This window comes from Xiphias gladius, chromosome 15 (assembly GCF_016859285.1).
Source record: "Xiphias gladius isolate SHS-SW01 ecotype Sanya breed wild chromosome 15, ASM1685928v1, whole genome shotgun sequence".
NCBI lineage: Eukaryota > Metazoa > Chordata > Actinopteri > Istiophoriformes > Xiphiidae > Xiphias > Xiphias gladius.
The window spans coordinates 16853387-16869940 of record NC_053414.1 but is presented as its reverse complement, the minus strand read 5'-3'; the positions used below and the strand labels follow the sequence as shown (position 1 = coordinate 16869940).

General features: G+C 42.9%; 2 protein-coding genes across 6 annotated transcripts in view; one reads left to right on the top strand and one right to left on the bottom strand.

Moving 5' to 3' along the window:
- pds5a (PDS5 cohesin associated factor A) overlaps nucleotides 1-444 on the bottom strand; it is a 29245-nt gene extending 28801 nt beyond the window's left edge. The window contains exons 1-2 of one of the 3 annotated variants that reach the window (XM_040146756.1): nucleotides 280-444; nucleotides 45-188 (exon numbers count right to left, since the gene is read on the bottom strand). The gene's annotated coding sequence lies outside the window, so the exon portion shown is untranslated. The remainder of the gene's footprint in view (nucleotides 1-44; nucleotides 189-279) is intronic. The other 2 variants (XM_040146752.1, XM_040146753.1) reach the window with 2 other exon arrangements.
- Nucleotides 445-2334: 1890 nt separating this feature from the next.
- Nucleotides 2335-15270, top strand: n4bp2 (NEDD4 binding protein 2). Of its 3 annotated transcripts, none has more exons than XM_040146229.1 (16): nucleotides 2335-2901; nucleotides 3756-4791; nucleotides 6319-6443; nucleotides 6656-6744; nucleotides 7595-7671; nucleotides 7809-7949; nucleotides 8338-11078; nucleotides 11608-11693; nucleotides 11834-11879; nucleotides 12192-12331; nucleotides 12463-12587; nucleotides 12848-12974; nucleotides 13684-13860; nucleotides 14029-14197; nucleotides 14917-15040; nucleotides 15179-15270. In XM_040146229.1, exons 1-16 carry the CDS (start codon nucleotides 2649-2651, stop codon nucleotides 15222-15224), a joined length of 5502 nt encoding a protein of 1833 aa, XP_040002163.1. In that variant the 5' UTR covers nucleotides 2335-2648; the 3' UTR covers nucleotides 15225-15270. The 3 variants fall into 3 exon arrangements, with proteins under 3 accessions (XP_040002163.1, XP_040002162.1, XP_040002164.1); XM_040146228.1 differs by having other exon boundaries at nucleotides 2336-2901; nucleotides 12108-12331; XM_040146230.1 differs by having other exon boundaries at nucleotides 2337-2507; nucleotides 12108-12331.
- The last annotated feature ends 1284 nt before the right edge of the window (nucleotides 15271-16554 follow it).

Genomic DNA, 16554 nt, shown 5'->3' with positions numbered 1-16554 from the left:
CAAATGCAACTACTTTGTTGAGTTTAAAAATGAAGCTTATTTACTTGTTACTGTCTTTTTTCAACTTCAACGCATCGCTCCGTACTGCCGCTAGTTCACAGGCGAAGAAGGGCTGCTGCTGCTGCTACCGTCGCCCTGAGCCCTCCTCTCTCACAACCAACTTGCCCTCACGGAGGATTTTGAACACCCTAACAAATGCAAAATGAATCTGTTTTCAAATATACAACTACGGCTAAAACCCACAGAATGTTTGACAAGCGTTTCCTCGTTAGTATTTACCTCTCAAGTGGGCCGTTTTAATTCATTAGTCTGACACAGGTTGGGTTTAGTTTTCGGCACAAAGCTCTCTGTCCGTTCAGTCAGTGCTGTCTGTGTGAAGGCTGGGTGCAGAGCGCCCCCCTCGGTCTCGCAGGAGTACTGCACTACCAAGTACATGGCGGGAGTCAGGAACAAACGGCTCCCTTCAACTTTCTGTTTCTCCACCACAGTGTGGGGTTTATTCTTAAATTATCTCGCGTACCTGTTAACTTTCATTTCCCTTTTGTTGATTAAATTTACTCACTATGTTTGCTTATTAATTCACACTGTTTTTGCATGATGGCATTTTCTGTTTTTGTGGCATGTATATATAAAAAAACATTGCATATATACTATTACTACCACTACTACTAATATTAATTATCATCATTATCATCACCATCAATTTTAGTAGTAGTTGCCAGTGCAACATTTTATTTTATAGGGCTAAAGTGATATTCTTCCAAAACCTATTTCTGATATCAGTACTTTTACTGATATTGTTATTTTTTTATTATAACCACTATGTTGTTAGTACCACTATTACGACTATAACTACTACTATAACAAATTCAGCATCTTTCTCGATGAAATAGTAAATTGGTGAGAGAAGTGACACCTGGTGGCCAACTGGTAATTAACAATTGAAAAAAGTGCTTCAGCGTTACCCATTTCAAGAACGCTGCACACCACCTGCTTTTGTTTTAATAAGGTGATAGTCTGCAAGGACCCTTCCTATCCACTATTTTATCGTTTCAGTAGCATTTGCCATGACATAATGTTCAGCTGATTATAAGCATTAGTGATGATAGGGTCCACTTGACCTGAAAAAGGGACTAAGTTCCCAAATTCGTGTACAGAATGAGAGAGAGAAAAAAAAATGGTGTGGGTGAGGGTGTCACAGTATTGGTCATAACTCACAACAAACCCATTTGTAATTTCAAGGATGTACAGTAACATGTGGTCCATGTATTCCATTTTAAATCCCCACATTGGTTCTGCAACCAATGTCAAGGTAGTCGGAATAAAAATGCAGCTTGCAGACTGAATTTTATGACAAAAACCTTCCCGCAAGCTGCTGACAAGGACCTAACAATGCTATGCTTCTAATTCCGTTTCAGAGAGACATGTTTTATTATTTACTCCACTACATTCATTTGACAGCTGGTTACTAGACTTTACATACAATGTGACCACTTTATAAAAGATATTGTTATAATCAAATAATACAACAATATGTAAAGTAGTTCAAATTAGCACTACCTCGACCAACTATGGCATTAAAATGCTGCTTACATGTTGATGTGTCACTAATCGCAATCCAGTAAAATAGTATAAATTATAAGTACAAGTTCACAATGACAGGGGCCGTGTGGCTGCGTGAGTACTTTTACTTTAGTTACTTTTGCTCATAACAGCTTAGTTCTGTACCTCTACTTCTATTGCAGGTACGGAGTATTTTTTCATCGCTACACCGCTACTTTTACTGAATGATCGCGTCCAGACATGTTTTTTGAAGACACATCGAATACTCTTTGAATAATAATTTGCGTTTTAAAAGGCTTTTTCCACAAAAAGTTCGGTTGACCAGTTAAAAAAATCCCTAAAATTACATCTCGTACTCCTCCCCTGTTGAAAAATACATATTTATGACTATGCAAATGTTGTTCGTTTCAACACATTGAACCTTTGGATGCGAGTTCCTCGCACTTCACCCAAAGGCTCACTCTCGGTGTTTGCGCACTGGAGGCGTCCAGGTTTCCACATCACACGTATTGGACCGGGGCTGACTTCCAAAAAATAAAAGCTCTGATGTTACAAAACCACGTCCTTGCGTACAGTACATGCCTAAACTGAGATTTAAGACGTGCACAGAGAAAACTTCCCCTCTCCAGCAGATGCATGTGAAACAAGCCTTCTGCTCTTAAAAAAAACTCTGCATGTCCATCAATCTGCAGATCAGATCTGGTGAAGATCAGATGTCCGAGTGAAGCGACGATAAGCGAAACACGTTTTTGAGTGAAGGGAGACTTTCGGTGAAACCACTGTTTAATCGTTAGCAGTTCAGACAGGCCAGCGACCATCGTTTTATTTTGAAATCGCAGTCGTGATTCCCGGCGTTGAGCTCTGTGTCGGACCTCGGACTTGGCACAGCTCGTGGTTTCCCCGATGTATTTCCACCACTTGGAGTGCTGTTAGATATCATAACCGTGAGTTTCTGCGCTTTCGTTACTGTAACCGATACTACAGAGGCATGTTTTCAGCTCCGGGCCAGCCTTACGTAGCTACTTAGTTAGCCCTCGTTAGCCGCTACCGAGAGCCGCGACCGGCGGCGACGCGTCGGTCACCGAATGCCTCGGAGAAAGAAAAACGGCCAGAGCCCGGCCAGAGTCCCCGGCGGGCCGTCGGAAGGGGGAAGCCTCGGCCACAGCGCGGGCTACCGACTACCTCAGGGATACGACGGTGCCATGGCGAGCAACTTTCCATCCAGCGACTCGCTCTCCGGCTCCGCCAAGGAGAAAATAGCCAAAACCATGCAGGAGATGTTCTCACACCTGGACCCCGAAGTTATATACATCGTGTTGTCCGAGTGTGATTTTAAAGGTAACACAAAACGCGGAAAACACGTTGTCCAACCTGCTGGGTGACTCTTGGGGCATGCTACTTCGGTTTAACCCGGCTAACCAGTTAGCTGGGTAGCTTGTTAGCAGTGTGTTTTCTGACAGGGTTAAAGCATTTTACCACATGAGATTACTCCACGGTGGAGGTCCCATGTGCATTATTGACAATATCAGCAGCGAACTAAAACTGCACCTTGCATTTCTTAGGTTCACCAACCAGCGCAACCTTTTCCATCCGTTGTGCCTGTTTAGATAAGATATGAATTTGCCAGTCCCTGCTTCCCCAATCCGTATGAATGTCAGATACCGCTTGTATGTTGTCTCCACGACTTGGGGTTAACCCGTATAACATATACGATTGTCACCAAGTGCTTTTAGAGTCAGGAAATATAGAAATACCAAACAAGGCAAAACAAAACCCATCGATGTCTGCACAAGTATTTTTCCAGACACTAGTTCGAGCTGTCCGCACTGTTGACAACGTTTATCCAGTAAAAGGTTATTCCAGAGCCAGGGGCACAACAGGTAACGTTTAACCAAGGTGCAGTCAGTAATATCTGGTCAGAGGACTTCAGAGTCCTGTCTGAACAGCTATAGCAGCAGGAGTTTACACAACTACATTAAGGAGCCTGCATCAAAGTATCAGCCCTGCACTATTCTTCACTGTCAGGTTTACTGTGTAAAGGGGGTAAAGGAGACAGCGAAGCAGCTCTGAAACTGATTTTCCACTGACAATCAAGCCAGAATCGTGAATTTTAAATGTTAAAAATAGTAGAAATTGACTGTCTCACTCTTTTCTTTTTCTTGGTATTTTTGTGTTCCCTGTTTGTGTTCTAGGTGAAAATGCAATGGACTCCCTCTTGGAGCTGTCTGTGGCTGCCGAAGTTGCAGTCCCGATTCCCCCCCCCCCCTCTGGCTTTGAGCGCACTGCTGCAGCCCTGCTCAGCCCCCGACACTTTTCCGAACCTAGACCAGACCCGGACTCGTCCAAGCCATCACAGCCGCCCTCCTCTCCTCCCTCCACCATCCTCCTCACTGAGGAGCTGGACCTGCTAGTTGATCAGGAGCTAGAGACACTGACTGCACAGCAAGATGTTAAGAAAGTTCAGCACAGCACCCAGTATTTATCTGCTGGTGCATCCCTTTCCTCTCTCCCTCCACCACCATTTCCACTACAGGCCCTCCCTGAGCTGCTTCAGTCCGGCCAGGAGCTCAGATCTCGAGGGCCCTCTGCTGAGCAGGCGTGCCCATTGGGAGACTTGGGAGAGCAAACGTCTGGAACTTCCTCTCCACTCAACCAGCTCAGCTCTTGGGACAGTGAGACCGCTGACAGGCAGCAGTCAGTGGTGGATTTCACACATCTATTGACAGAGACACCTGCAGACAAACCAAACCGTCCTTTGGATCTGGCAGCTTTGGGACGTCCTTCGGCTTTCCAGGTGTATAAAAAGCAAGACCCACCACACAGTCTTTCAGAGCGGGCTGGGGTCATGCCAACTGATGGGATAGTTGGAGGAGCAAGATCTAAGGTGAACATGTTGAATCGGGAGCCTCTTGGCTGCATGACATCGCCCTGGAACCTGGAGGCACCGGTGTTTTCTCCCCATATCCATGCAAACCAGGGGCCAACCTTCATTACCCCTGTGGTTCAAACACCTTCCAAATGGCCCAGCCAGTCAAGGCATGCCTCTCCCTGGCTGAGTCACGCTCCTGTCGGTCAAGCACCTCTCAAACCTTCAGCAACTAATTCAAAGTCCTGGGCCTTGCCAGCTGCTCCGCAGCTTCCTGCCCAGTACAGCAGGCTTCGTTTAGAAGGGAAGGTGCTCGTGCTGCTACGTGGTGCTCCAGGATCTGGCAAGTCAAAGTTGGCCAGGTAAGAGTCTTGGGATTCTCTAAATAGAAATAGGCTGTGCTTTCTAGTTATGTGTGTTGTTTAGAAGTACAGTTTGTAGTGGTATCACAGCTACAGTTGGCATAGTGGAGACTTGGTTATATGCCAGTAATGCCAGAATAAGAAACAACTATTTACTGAAAAATAATCATTTGGTTTGACAGCATGCTGATACTAATGTTGTTGTTTTTTTAATTTTTTTGTTTTTTAACAAGCTAAGACAGTCACATAAATGATTGTTAACTCATTTTCTTGGCTTGTTAGGAATGATTTTTTTTTTTTTTTTTTTGGTAATTTACTTATCACATAAAAGGCATTACATAGTCATGGACCTCTTACCACTGAAAGGGGCCTCAGATCTTAAGAGTAGGGACCTCTGGCTATTCAGAGGTCAAGGCTGTAAACTGAAGATGATAACTCTTTGGCTTTTGATATGACTCTGCAACAGCCTCCCGCAAAGTCTCAGAGAAACCAAATCAGTGCACGCCTTCACAATGAATCTGAAAATCCACTCATCTTTTTGACTTTTTCTAGAATATTTATATATTGTGGGTTATACACTTATTTCGCCTTGTTTTATATGTTATATATACGTTTAAATTTAGAGCAGTGATAACTGCTAAAAGAATAGCTAGCAACACAGTTACGTAATCTAAATATGAAATATATCAGATTTCTCAGTTGTGAGTTGATTAACCACAAGTTTAATGCAAGTGTAGTATTTTATCAAGAGAGCAGATTCACGAATTTAGAAACACTATTGCAGCCACTGTTGCGAGTCAGCAAGAATCAAGGCTCAAGGATCAAGGGTATCTCTATCTCAATTATACCCGAGGGGCAGTTTGTTGTACACTCAGCAGTAAACACACAACCATGAGATAAACAATAATAATGGAAAAATAAATATGACATAGAAATCACACTGAGTTATTTAAAAGGCCAGTGGCAGCTGGGACAAATTAGTTCTTAAATCTATTTTTCCTGCATGATGGCAGACAGATGGAAGAAACTTGATCTCCTTGAACAGGGGGCGGCTAGTGTCTTCAAAGTCCTAACTTTCTGAAGATGAGTCATTCAAGGATGTGCAAACAATTTTGCTACACACATGGACAATACCCTGCAACCTGTTTCTGTTTTTGAGGTTAAGTGACTCATACCAGCAGACAACGGGGAATGTCAGGACAGATTCAATAAAACGAGTAAAATGTTTTTGTGAAGGTATTGTCAACATCAAAACTTCAAAGACATGCGCTGATGGGGTTTTGTACACACAGCATCTACCCGTACCTTGAAGGTTAGCTTGTCACCAATTACAGTGGCAAGGCAGTTATACTGCTGCACAAAACTTGACGGCTTGATCATTAGTCATTACAAGAGAGATGACTGGAGGATTCTTCCTAAAATCCATTGTCATCTCTTTAGTTTTTTCATGGGCTTATTCTACAGCAATCACAACCTGTGTTCCATCACTTGACACTCATCTTTATGAATCTGTGTGTCTCTCTACAGAGCCTTGTTGGAGCATAACCCAGGTGGAGTCATACTGAGCACTGATGACTATTTTAGTCGCCATGGAAAATATCAGTTTGACCCCACTGTTCTGGGGGAGGCCCATGAGTGGAACCATAAACGAGGTAAATAACACACACACACACAGTTTTGATAAGAAGTGATGCAGCCTTAGCAAGTCCACATTCCTTTGCAACCTCTTTAAAGATTTTTTTTTTATCTCTAATTGATTGCTATTGTTTCCCTTCAAAATTCCATCAGTTTGATGCCAATTATACTAAAACAACAAATGCTTTGTTTCTCTTGTGTTGTCTCTTATGCAAACATTATCCCACAGCCAAGGAAGCTTTTGAGAGGGGCACTAACCCCATCATCATTGACAATACCAACATGCAGGGTTGGGAGATGAAACCCTATGTGGCACAGGTCAGTCAGCTCACTAGCAATTCATTCAGCACAGTAACAAATCTCATGTGAATCTTTTTTTTGTTGTTGCACTAATTAGTCTGGAGAAGAGCTAATCCATCTAATTCATGACACTGTAAATGGGCCAGGCAATACACCTTCCATGACTTAGCTGTGTCCCCTAAAAATGCTTGAGTAAACACGTCCTTTCTGGAGTTGGCTGCCCATCTCTGCTCCGATAGTGTCTGGGTGACGGCAGTTCTGCCTTTCTTAAAACCTGGCATATGCATGCTGTAAACTGTCTGGTTGCCGCACCACCCTCGTGGTGTAGTTGCACCTCTTTCTTCATGTCAACTAACATATAGAAAAGCCTTGTTTGAAGTTTTCTCGAGAACCGCCCACTCCAAAAACTTCACAGTTGACACTGCACTTCCATGGGTCCCCGGCATACACACGTGACGTTTGAAGTTGATCAGATGAGCGGGTGTCGAGAAAAATTGAAATACCGAAAGACAAAGATTCCACCGTTTATAGTTAGATGGAGCCATTCTGGCAATGCAACAGGGTGCCAACGCGTGGGGCTCTAGCACAACCATGTGGGATCATCCTGCAAAAAAGATGAAACTGGCTCAGCTTTTGCTGCAACATAGAGGCAATGCCACATCATCCCATAGACCTCAAATACATGCAAGCACACTTTCTTGGTAGATTACTTTATAATTTGACTTTTATATTTTTACTATTTATCTTGCGATCATCTCGATGAAAAATAAAATACTTACCATCATGGTATCTTTCCTTTTGTGTAATGTTGCTGGACATAGTTCAAAGTATGAACTGCTAAAAGGGTTGGTGATCATTTCTGTCCTAGGCGCTGAAACATGGGTATAAAGTGCTGTTCCGAGAGCCGGACACCTGGTGGAAGAACAAGCCCAGAGAACTGGAGAGGTGAGAATTACAGTATTATCTGTATTTAATCTAAAATGTCAACTAAATGATTTTTTTTGTTTGGAGTTTAAAGGTGATATATTTCAGTTTTGTGTCCTTTTATCAATTTGTTTGTGTGTGTCTGTGGGCATGTGCAGACGTACCACACATAACGTGTCAGTGGAAACAATCCGCCGCATGCTCAACGGATATGAGCGTTTCGTCACAGTCCAATCTATCATGGGTTCACACATGCCTGAGTGGAAACAGGGCCTCCTTCTGGAGAACAGCAGCTCACAGTGAGTTTAACTTACAAAAGTTTGACTTCATACAGATCTGCTTTTAAGTCATCTATATCGAATTGCGTTCATGTAAAACATGGAAAAATTATTGTAATTTTTTTTAAAATATCTTCCCTCCTACTTTTTTTACTACAGCAGAATAGATCTCTCTTGTCACACTGCTGACTCAAGGGAAAATCAGTGTAAACATTGACAGTGTCAGAAATGCATAGAATTAGTATAGTTATTTACTATATTGATTCAAATTGTGCATAAAACAAACCCAGTTGAGTTAAAATAAATGAAAATACACATTTATGCGCATGCAATGACCAATGATCATCCAAATATCAAATGTTGATGTGTTTAGCATAATGTTTATCATACCTCTCTGTTTTTTCTCTAGACTGGTGTCTGAAACACCTTGTCCTGATCTTGTGGGGCAACCTGGATTAACTGAGAGGTGTAAGAAATCCCGCTCCCAGCTGTTTTCCTCTCTTCCTGACGTGTCGTCTGTTGGGCGTTCAAGTGAGGTGGGAAAGCTGGAAGACGGCGACCACACATCTACTGAGTCGCTCAATTTCCAGCCTACCAGCAGACCTATGGAAGACCCTGAAGCCTCCGATGGGGATAATGACATGGATTTGGGGGAATTAGATTCTGATTTGAAAGCTCAGTTGCAGCTGAGACGTTCACCAGATCAGGGAATCCCAGACTGTATTGTGGAGTCGGTGATGAACGAAGATCATCGTGGGGATGAAATACCTGTGGCTTTCTCTGAGTCTATTGGACAGAGGGTGAGGAGAGAGAGGTCAAACAGGAGTTCTGGTTTAGACAAGATAGAGCCTGCAGATTTGGTGAAAGATGCGAACCAATCAGAGAGCGAGGCAAAGGAGAAAGAAAAGGTAAAGGAAGAGGAAGCAGAAGGAGTTGAGGTGGTGAGAGATGACGAAGAAAAGGGAATGCCTAAAATTTTGGATTTTTTAGGGGATTGGCCTTCCGAAGGGTCCCTCGAGCAGCGACAGGTGAGGAGAAGAGAAAGGAATAAAGAAAGAAATGGGAAGGAAGATGAGGGTGTGGCTAAAGACGGTAACGGAAATAAAGTGAAAGTGCAGCCTGGACCCGGTCTAACAGAGTTTCAGAAGGTTCTTGACCTCATTCAGACAGGTGTAGGTGCCATTCAGACCGGTTCTTCGTGTTCTTCCTCCCTTTCCCTGAGCTCTGATGAGGAATTACTGAAAGAAGAGGAGGCAGATGGCAGGTTTGAGGAATCCTGTGGCAGTAAATCTAACAGTGAAGAGAGAGAGCAAAATATGAACAGGGTTAACGACAGCAGAGGTGAATTACCTGACTGTGTGTTAGGCTGGAAGGCAGCTGACTCTGGTAGGGTCAGGAAATCGAGAATTGATAACTGGGAGGAACTTAAAATTGAAATTGAAGCAAGTATTGCAACTGGAGGGAATGATCAAGTGTCAGAAATTGGCAGAGAAAAACCCAACTGTACATATCCTCACTCAGCTATCACTGCTGATTCACTACTCATCTCAGAAACTGCTGAGACAAATATATGCCATGACGGCGTGGGAAGCCGCAGTATTGAAGGTGAGGTCGGTACAGAACCTGGTGACACAGAGGATGGCAGAGAGACTAGAACTGAGGCTGATGGTAGCTATGTTAGTGAGGTGTGTAGGAGTCCAATGTGTGAGGGCTCTGTGGACGCAGAAGGCAGTGCTTTCAGTGGAGGCAGTCAGGAGAGAAAGCAGCGTCAGGGTCGCAGATCAGGGAAGCAGTGCAAGCTAGCCCTAACCTTCACTCAAAACTGCCCTGGTTCTTCATTGAATACTCCTGAGTCCCCCAGTACCGCAGCTCAAAACGTAGACAGTAGTCAGAATAGCATTAACACAGATGTCAAACCTAGCTTTAATCCTAACTGTAACACCAGCCTTGACCTTAAACCAAACTTTGACCTGTTGACCGAGTCTCAATCTGAGGCATACCTGCAGCCTCCTTCTCCCCCTTCTTCTCTGGTAGACACAGGCTGCTTCACCCAGACAGAACCTCAAGACTTTGCCCTTCTTTGGCGACTCAGTCGTCAAGACAGCCCTGATGCTACAGCCGTCACTACGTGCAGCAACTCCAGTAACTTCGCAGTCCTGTATGGCGACTCGTCTCGCTTTGTGCCAGAGCTATCCTCTGTAGTTTCTGCAGCGGTTGCAGTTCACCCATCTGGCCACAAAGAAGTACCCTACCAGGTGGTGCATGAGAAAGGCACACAGGTGGAGGAAAAGGAGCTTGAGGCAACTCAAGACCGGCTTGAGAGCTTGTGCATTCTCAGCCGTCATTTTAAACTAGTTCGTTTTGATATATTAGAAGATTTGTATGACAAATGCCATCAGGACCTAGAATGGACCACCAACCTGCTGCTGGACTCCGGAGAGAGTTTCTTTAAAGATGAGGATGATGAGGAGGAAAGGAAGGTGGAGGAAGAGGATGGTGCTGAGGGTGAAGATAACCAGAAAACATCCAGTCTGTGTGGAGCTTTAGGCGAGGTTGCAGAAACTAGGTTGTGTCCTAACGTGTTAGGTGAGTGCCCCTCTGAAGATTTGCCAAAGGGAAGGTCAGCTTGGTTTGAGGAGGGGACACAGCGGTCAACCTCTGGGACAGTTAGTGAGTCAAATAAGAGCTCCAGTAATACTGACTTACTGAGTTTTGAAGGTATAGCTACCCCACTTAGAAACAAAAGTCCTTCTGATGCAACCTCACACTCTGAAAAACCTCCTCAGACAGAACTTAGTCTGCCTAAAGCAACAAAAGAAAGAGACAACACTGAACAGAAAGTTATATCAGAACCTGATCTAGAAGGTGGCGCTTGTGGTGGGAGCTTAGATGATGGAGTAATAATTGCAGAGTCCAGGACTGAGACTGAGGTCGAGAGTCCCAGCATGGACGAGGTTCACTGGCTGCTGCAGGCTGACCTAGAGGAGATAGACAGAGAGAATAAACAGAGTAAGGAGGAGAGGACTGAAAGGAGGCACGTGGAGGAGAGAAGGAGCAGACACCTGGACATTCAGAGTGTGGAGCTGAAACTACCTACTGAGCTGGCACTACAGCTAACTGAACTGTTTGGTCCTGTGGGAGTAGACCCAGGTAACTAACACACAGGTATCGTGCTGAAAAAATTCGTAAGCAGCACATTTAATGCTCAAATGACAATGCAAGTTTTAGGGCGTCAGTACGCCTCAAAGTAACTAGGTTGTATGACGTCTTTCCTTCACGTACAAAGGAAACTGTTTATACCCACAGGGGTAAGGTGAGATGTGGTTATCTGTACAAATGGCGTAATGGCACACACTTCCGGACAGTCTCTACTTACAAGCATTTATGGTGTTACACACAACTGTACACACCAAAAATGATGAAAGTAGTCGTGTGAGAGCTTTAAGAGAAGTTCAGACTCTTTCATTGTTCCACACAATTGGCCAGTTGCTACATAATATGGTTATGATTGTCAGATATATCCAAAAGTTCGCTGTTAGATGATCTGAAAAGTACTTGAAACAGGATCCGGCCTTTAGTGTTCATTAATCAATTGACTGAACCAATAACAATAATGGTCTTTATCCTTGTCTTCTACTCTGAACTGACGTATCTGTCCTCTTTGATTCACCTTATTCAGGTACATGCTCCACTGATGACTTTGAAGTGCAGATGGACCTGAACCTGGCTAAACTGCTCCACCAGAAGTGGAAGGAAACAATCCAGGTGAGTTCTTTAACATTCAGCAGCGATACTTTATCAGCATCAGTTCATCAACAGTTAATCTACCCTGATATTTTGATTTACTTTACGCGACTTTAAGTGGGTCTTCGTTGGTTAATCTGACTGTAAATGGTGTTTTGCAGGAAAGGCAGAGACAAGCAAATCTTTCCTTCCACTTGCTTCAGGAAAGTAAGTTCACAAAGTCACACACGTAAAAACACACATTTAAAATCCATGGCACATCATGGAATGATAACACCTGCATGCATTTGCTCAGTATGTGATTAATACTGTATTGCATTCAAACGCACACAAACACACACTTTGACACATGTAAGTCAGTGTGCAATAATGTATATTTTAGACATAACACAATTTTGTTTCACAACTACTAAATGTCAACCTTTGAATGTTTAGGTTCAGTACACTGGGGTGAATCTCAAGTAGCCAAACCAGGTCCACAGGAGCGAACGCAGCCAACACATTTTCTCCTTACCGCAGATAGTTACATGTCATTGGTCAGCCAACCAGAGGCCCGTGGTCAGATGCCATTCATGGACCACTGGAATGTGTCCCATCCACATGTCTCTCTTAGAGATATTATAAAAGAGGAGCAGGCTTTGCAGAAGAACATGGAGAAGGTAATGCACACATCTACTGTACCTGTAGATGTTAGTATTTTATATCACACGAAGATCTTGGATAACATTATCTTGGGTTGTTGTTCTCTGTTACCCGTATCCTGACCACTTTACAACCGTCTTACTTTCAGACCAGACAAAGTCGCGCAGACCTCGACCGGCGCAATGGAGCCACCCTGTTGAAAGAGAACCAACTCTACTCCCTCTTCCCCACCATTGACAGGCATTTCCTCCAGGACATCTTCAGAGACCACAAGTGAGACACAAGTGTATCTTTAAGGCTGTTACTGTTTGACACACTTCAACCTCATATACTTACAAGACCAGGAGTAAAGTTGAAATAAATTTAACATGACAACTCGGTCCTTTGCCATTCTGAGGTAGTTAATGCAAACAGGCTCTAAACTGCTCTGAAGTCAATGTCTGTTCTTTTAATAGCAGGTTAAAAGATCTTTGTCTTATGTGGTAGAACCATGTATGCTCCTGGCTAATTTCTGTGTCCTCACGCTTGTGTAGCTACAGCCTGACCCAGACTGAGCTGTTTCTTCACTCTCTACTGGACGAGGAACCCGTCAAGACGGTTGTCGCCCCGGAGGCTCCTCGGTCTGACCACCACAGAGCAGCCAGCAGGGAGAGGGAAAAGGTATTCACAAACACAGGCAGTAGGAGAAACAAACAGTGGAACAGAGCAAATGCATACATCCATTTTACATGTGCAATTACTACCAGGTATTCTCGTGTATAATCTCTCTCTTGACCTCCGGATCTTTACTTGTTTACTCCATCTATTCCCTTTTAGCACTTACTTTTCACCCTTAGTTGTTGATTTTGGAATCACATTGTATTGCTCTACACAATACTGTCGGGATATTTTGACAGTTATATCACCATTCACACAATTTTGCGATACATGATATATAGCAAGAGTTTATCTACAATACATCACAACTGTGTAACTGTAGAGAAAGTGTGCCCCTAAAATAGTAAATACATTTTTTTTAAAGTGAGAATCCATTATATCCATTATATAGTATGCTCTACTGCCAGTACATCTATAATCAAACCGTGTACCACAGTAGAGAGAGAGAATATAGATTTAAGTACTTTTCATTTACACACAGCAACTACAACATTTGCCCCATCATTCCCATCAATAACAGATACAAACTGGCTAGAGGCTGAACTGCCACAAAGCAGAACAGTTCAGAGTCCAAATATGTGAAGTAAAAAAAGGTAAAATCACTGCCTCAATATCACTACAAACTGTGCAGTGAGACCGACAATATAGAAGTTCATTACATTTTCCACCCTTAATTAGCTGTCAATGTCACTGTGTCCTTTTAATTTGTCAGAGGCAAAAGCCCCCAGAGTCAATCATACCTAACTATCAGGATGTGGAGGACCCACAATATGACGACTTCAGGGCCGAGGCAAGCCTGCAGAAGCGCCGACAGCTGGAGAGTTTCGCCATGGCCGCTGAGGCCTACAAGCAAGGACGCAAAGAAGTGGCCTCATTTTACGCACAGCAGGCAAGTGGCTGAAGCAGAATGTTTTACTTTTATACTGTGTTTCTATCCCAGCGGTATTTTCACCCGTGAAGCACTTTCTAAGTATTTAAGTTGTTTTGTTCTTATATAAAAACTTTAGCCTAACTGGTTGGGGAAGATTGAAGAGTAAATTAACTTGCTCTTTCTTAGGGACACATGCATGGCCAGCGGATGCGTGAGGCCAATCACCGTGCAGCGGTTCAGATTTTTGAGAGGGTCAACTCGTCGCTGCTGCCTAAGAACATCCTGGACCTCCATGGACTACATGTAGATGAGGCCCTGGAGCACCTGGCCCAGGTCTTAGAGGACAAAACCACAGGTATTTAAAAATGTACTGTATACACTCGGTATAGCCCCTTCCTTGCCCCTCTTTATGTTAATCTAATGCCAATTTAACATGTCGGTCCCATGTCACTGCGGTCACTTTTACGTAAAAGTCACGGCATCGATCTTACTCGATTGGACCTAGTAACAATTCTGCAACACATTCAGCACAGTATAAGTCTGAATTGAATGCCCTCGGATTAATTAAAAGGATGCTGCAGCACAAAGGAAAATATGCAGAAATTAAATGTGCATTTTATAGCCTTCTAAAATCACTGTAACACATTTATCATCTCAATCTTCATCTCATCCCTCTCTCTTCTGCTCCCTAATGTGCACCAGGTGGCAATTACCGCACAAGCATTATCTCTCTTTCCATAAATGTGCTATCATGTGTGAATGAAGCTATCAAGAACAATAACAGTCCCCTATGTCTTATGAGTACAAAAGGATGATGGCAGAGACAACATTTGCATCGTAGTTCACTTTCACACCTGTAGTACTGTTCACTTGTTCTGGACCAAAGAGATGAGGAAGAGATGTCCAGACTTTCAGTCCTTAGTCTGAATCAAGCTTCAAAAATACTGGATCCTACACATCAAACTGAACTTTAATGTGTAAAATTGATGGAGCACTCCTTTCAGAGTTTGTGTATGTGCCTCCTGTTAACTGTATTCTGTGTGTGTTGTTCCTCTTTGGCCTCTTTCTGTGTAGACTGTGAGCAGGGTCTGTGTCGACCTCAGCTCTCTGTCATCACAGGAAGAGGGAACCACAGCCAGGGGGGCGTGGCCCGCATCCGCCCCGCCGTTATAGACTACCTCACTAACAAACACTACAGGTATACACACACACACACACACACACACACACACACACACACACACACACACACACACTCTCACACACACAAATTCAGATACACGTGCACAATGTGTTCATTGTCACCCACCTTCTTTCCTATCTCTTTATCTCTCAGGTTCACTGAGCCAAAGCCAGGTCTCGTGTTGGTCTCTTTGAAGTGAAAAGAACCGGGTTTATTGGATTCAAACTAAAGCTGCTATGGAGGAAGAAACACTCTCTCTTTATTTCATCTACATATACAGTTATTACAGTATGTACAGCATGATACACTCAGCCTCATCGTTTCTTTCTTCTGCCAGTCAGGCCTGTACTTTTTTTAATAGTCAACCTCTCTCTTTCTCTGTCAATCAAATAGCAACCAAAAATTTACTTTAATTTTAATCTTGTTTAAATTCAGGTTAATTTTAGTTAAGATCTTAACGTTAATTCAGATTTTAATCAGAATAGTTTTTCTTTCATGTTTATGAAAGAGAACTGCGTTGGCGTGAAACAGAAATGAGGTATTTTTATACATCTGTAAAGCTAGAATGTATGTACTGTATATTTTATATTTAAAAATATTTTATAGTGTGGGGTATCTTGCTTTAAATTTGCCTTTATGCCTTTTAAACACTACTAAAAAATCCCTATGTTTAGAGGGCTCCACGTTGGATGAGGTGTCTGATATTTTGAACATTTACTAATCTGGAGTCATGTTTGAGACATGATGTAAGTATTTCATGAAACGTTATATGAATCATGATTGCACGCTGTCTGCTTGGAGGTTGTTCTTTAGGTTTTTAAACAATAAGGCATTCTTTTTGAAACACAATTGAAGCACTGAATTTGGAACAAATTCTGCTATTTTACAAATTAACTGGCTGCCGTCTAATCAGATATTGTTGACTGAGACGTCATCACAGAGCCAGATGCTGAGAAGGAACAGTTAGTCGACCATCTTGCGCAACATGAGGTGAACCTTCAACCTTTCAGATGATGAAAGGCCAACAAATAGGTTGAAGAACCTCATTAAATACTTTGAACAGCCTCCACTGTAAGTTCTGCAGCTACCATTCTCCTTTGCCTTAGCAGCTGCTTCTGCAACATACACAGCAACTGTTCATTTACTTTAGCTTGAGGCCGAGCCAAGCTTAGCTGCTAATATATTCATATTCCAACTCAGGTAAAGATGCAACAATGTAAAACTTTCTCTTTCGATGCCAATCGATTGTTTCCAGCCTGTCCCTGGTAGCTTTCCTTTAACACATTGTGTGAGATTTTGTAGCAGTTGTATTCCTCAGGTGGCTACACCAACTTTGTGGGTTTAAAGTCACGTCTGTTTTTCTATCTGTGTGATGTTTTTCACAAAGGTACAACAACAGTGTTGACAGATTTTATTGATTGTAAATAATGTTGTGTACACATGAATTATAAAGAGAGAATTGTATTTTTTTTTTTTTTTTTTACATTCATTTGTTCAAACGATTTTATCGGAGAATATTGTATTGTGGA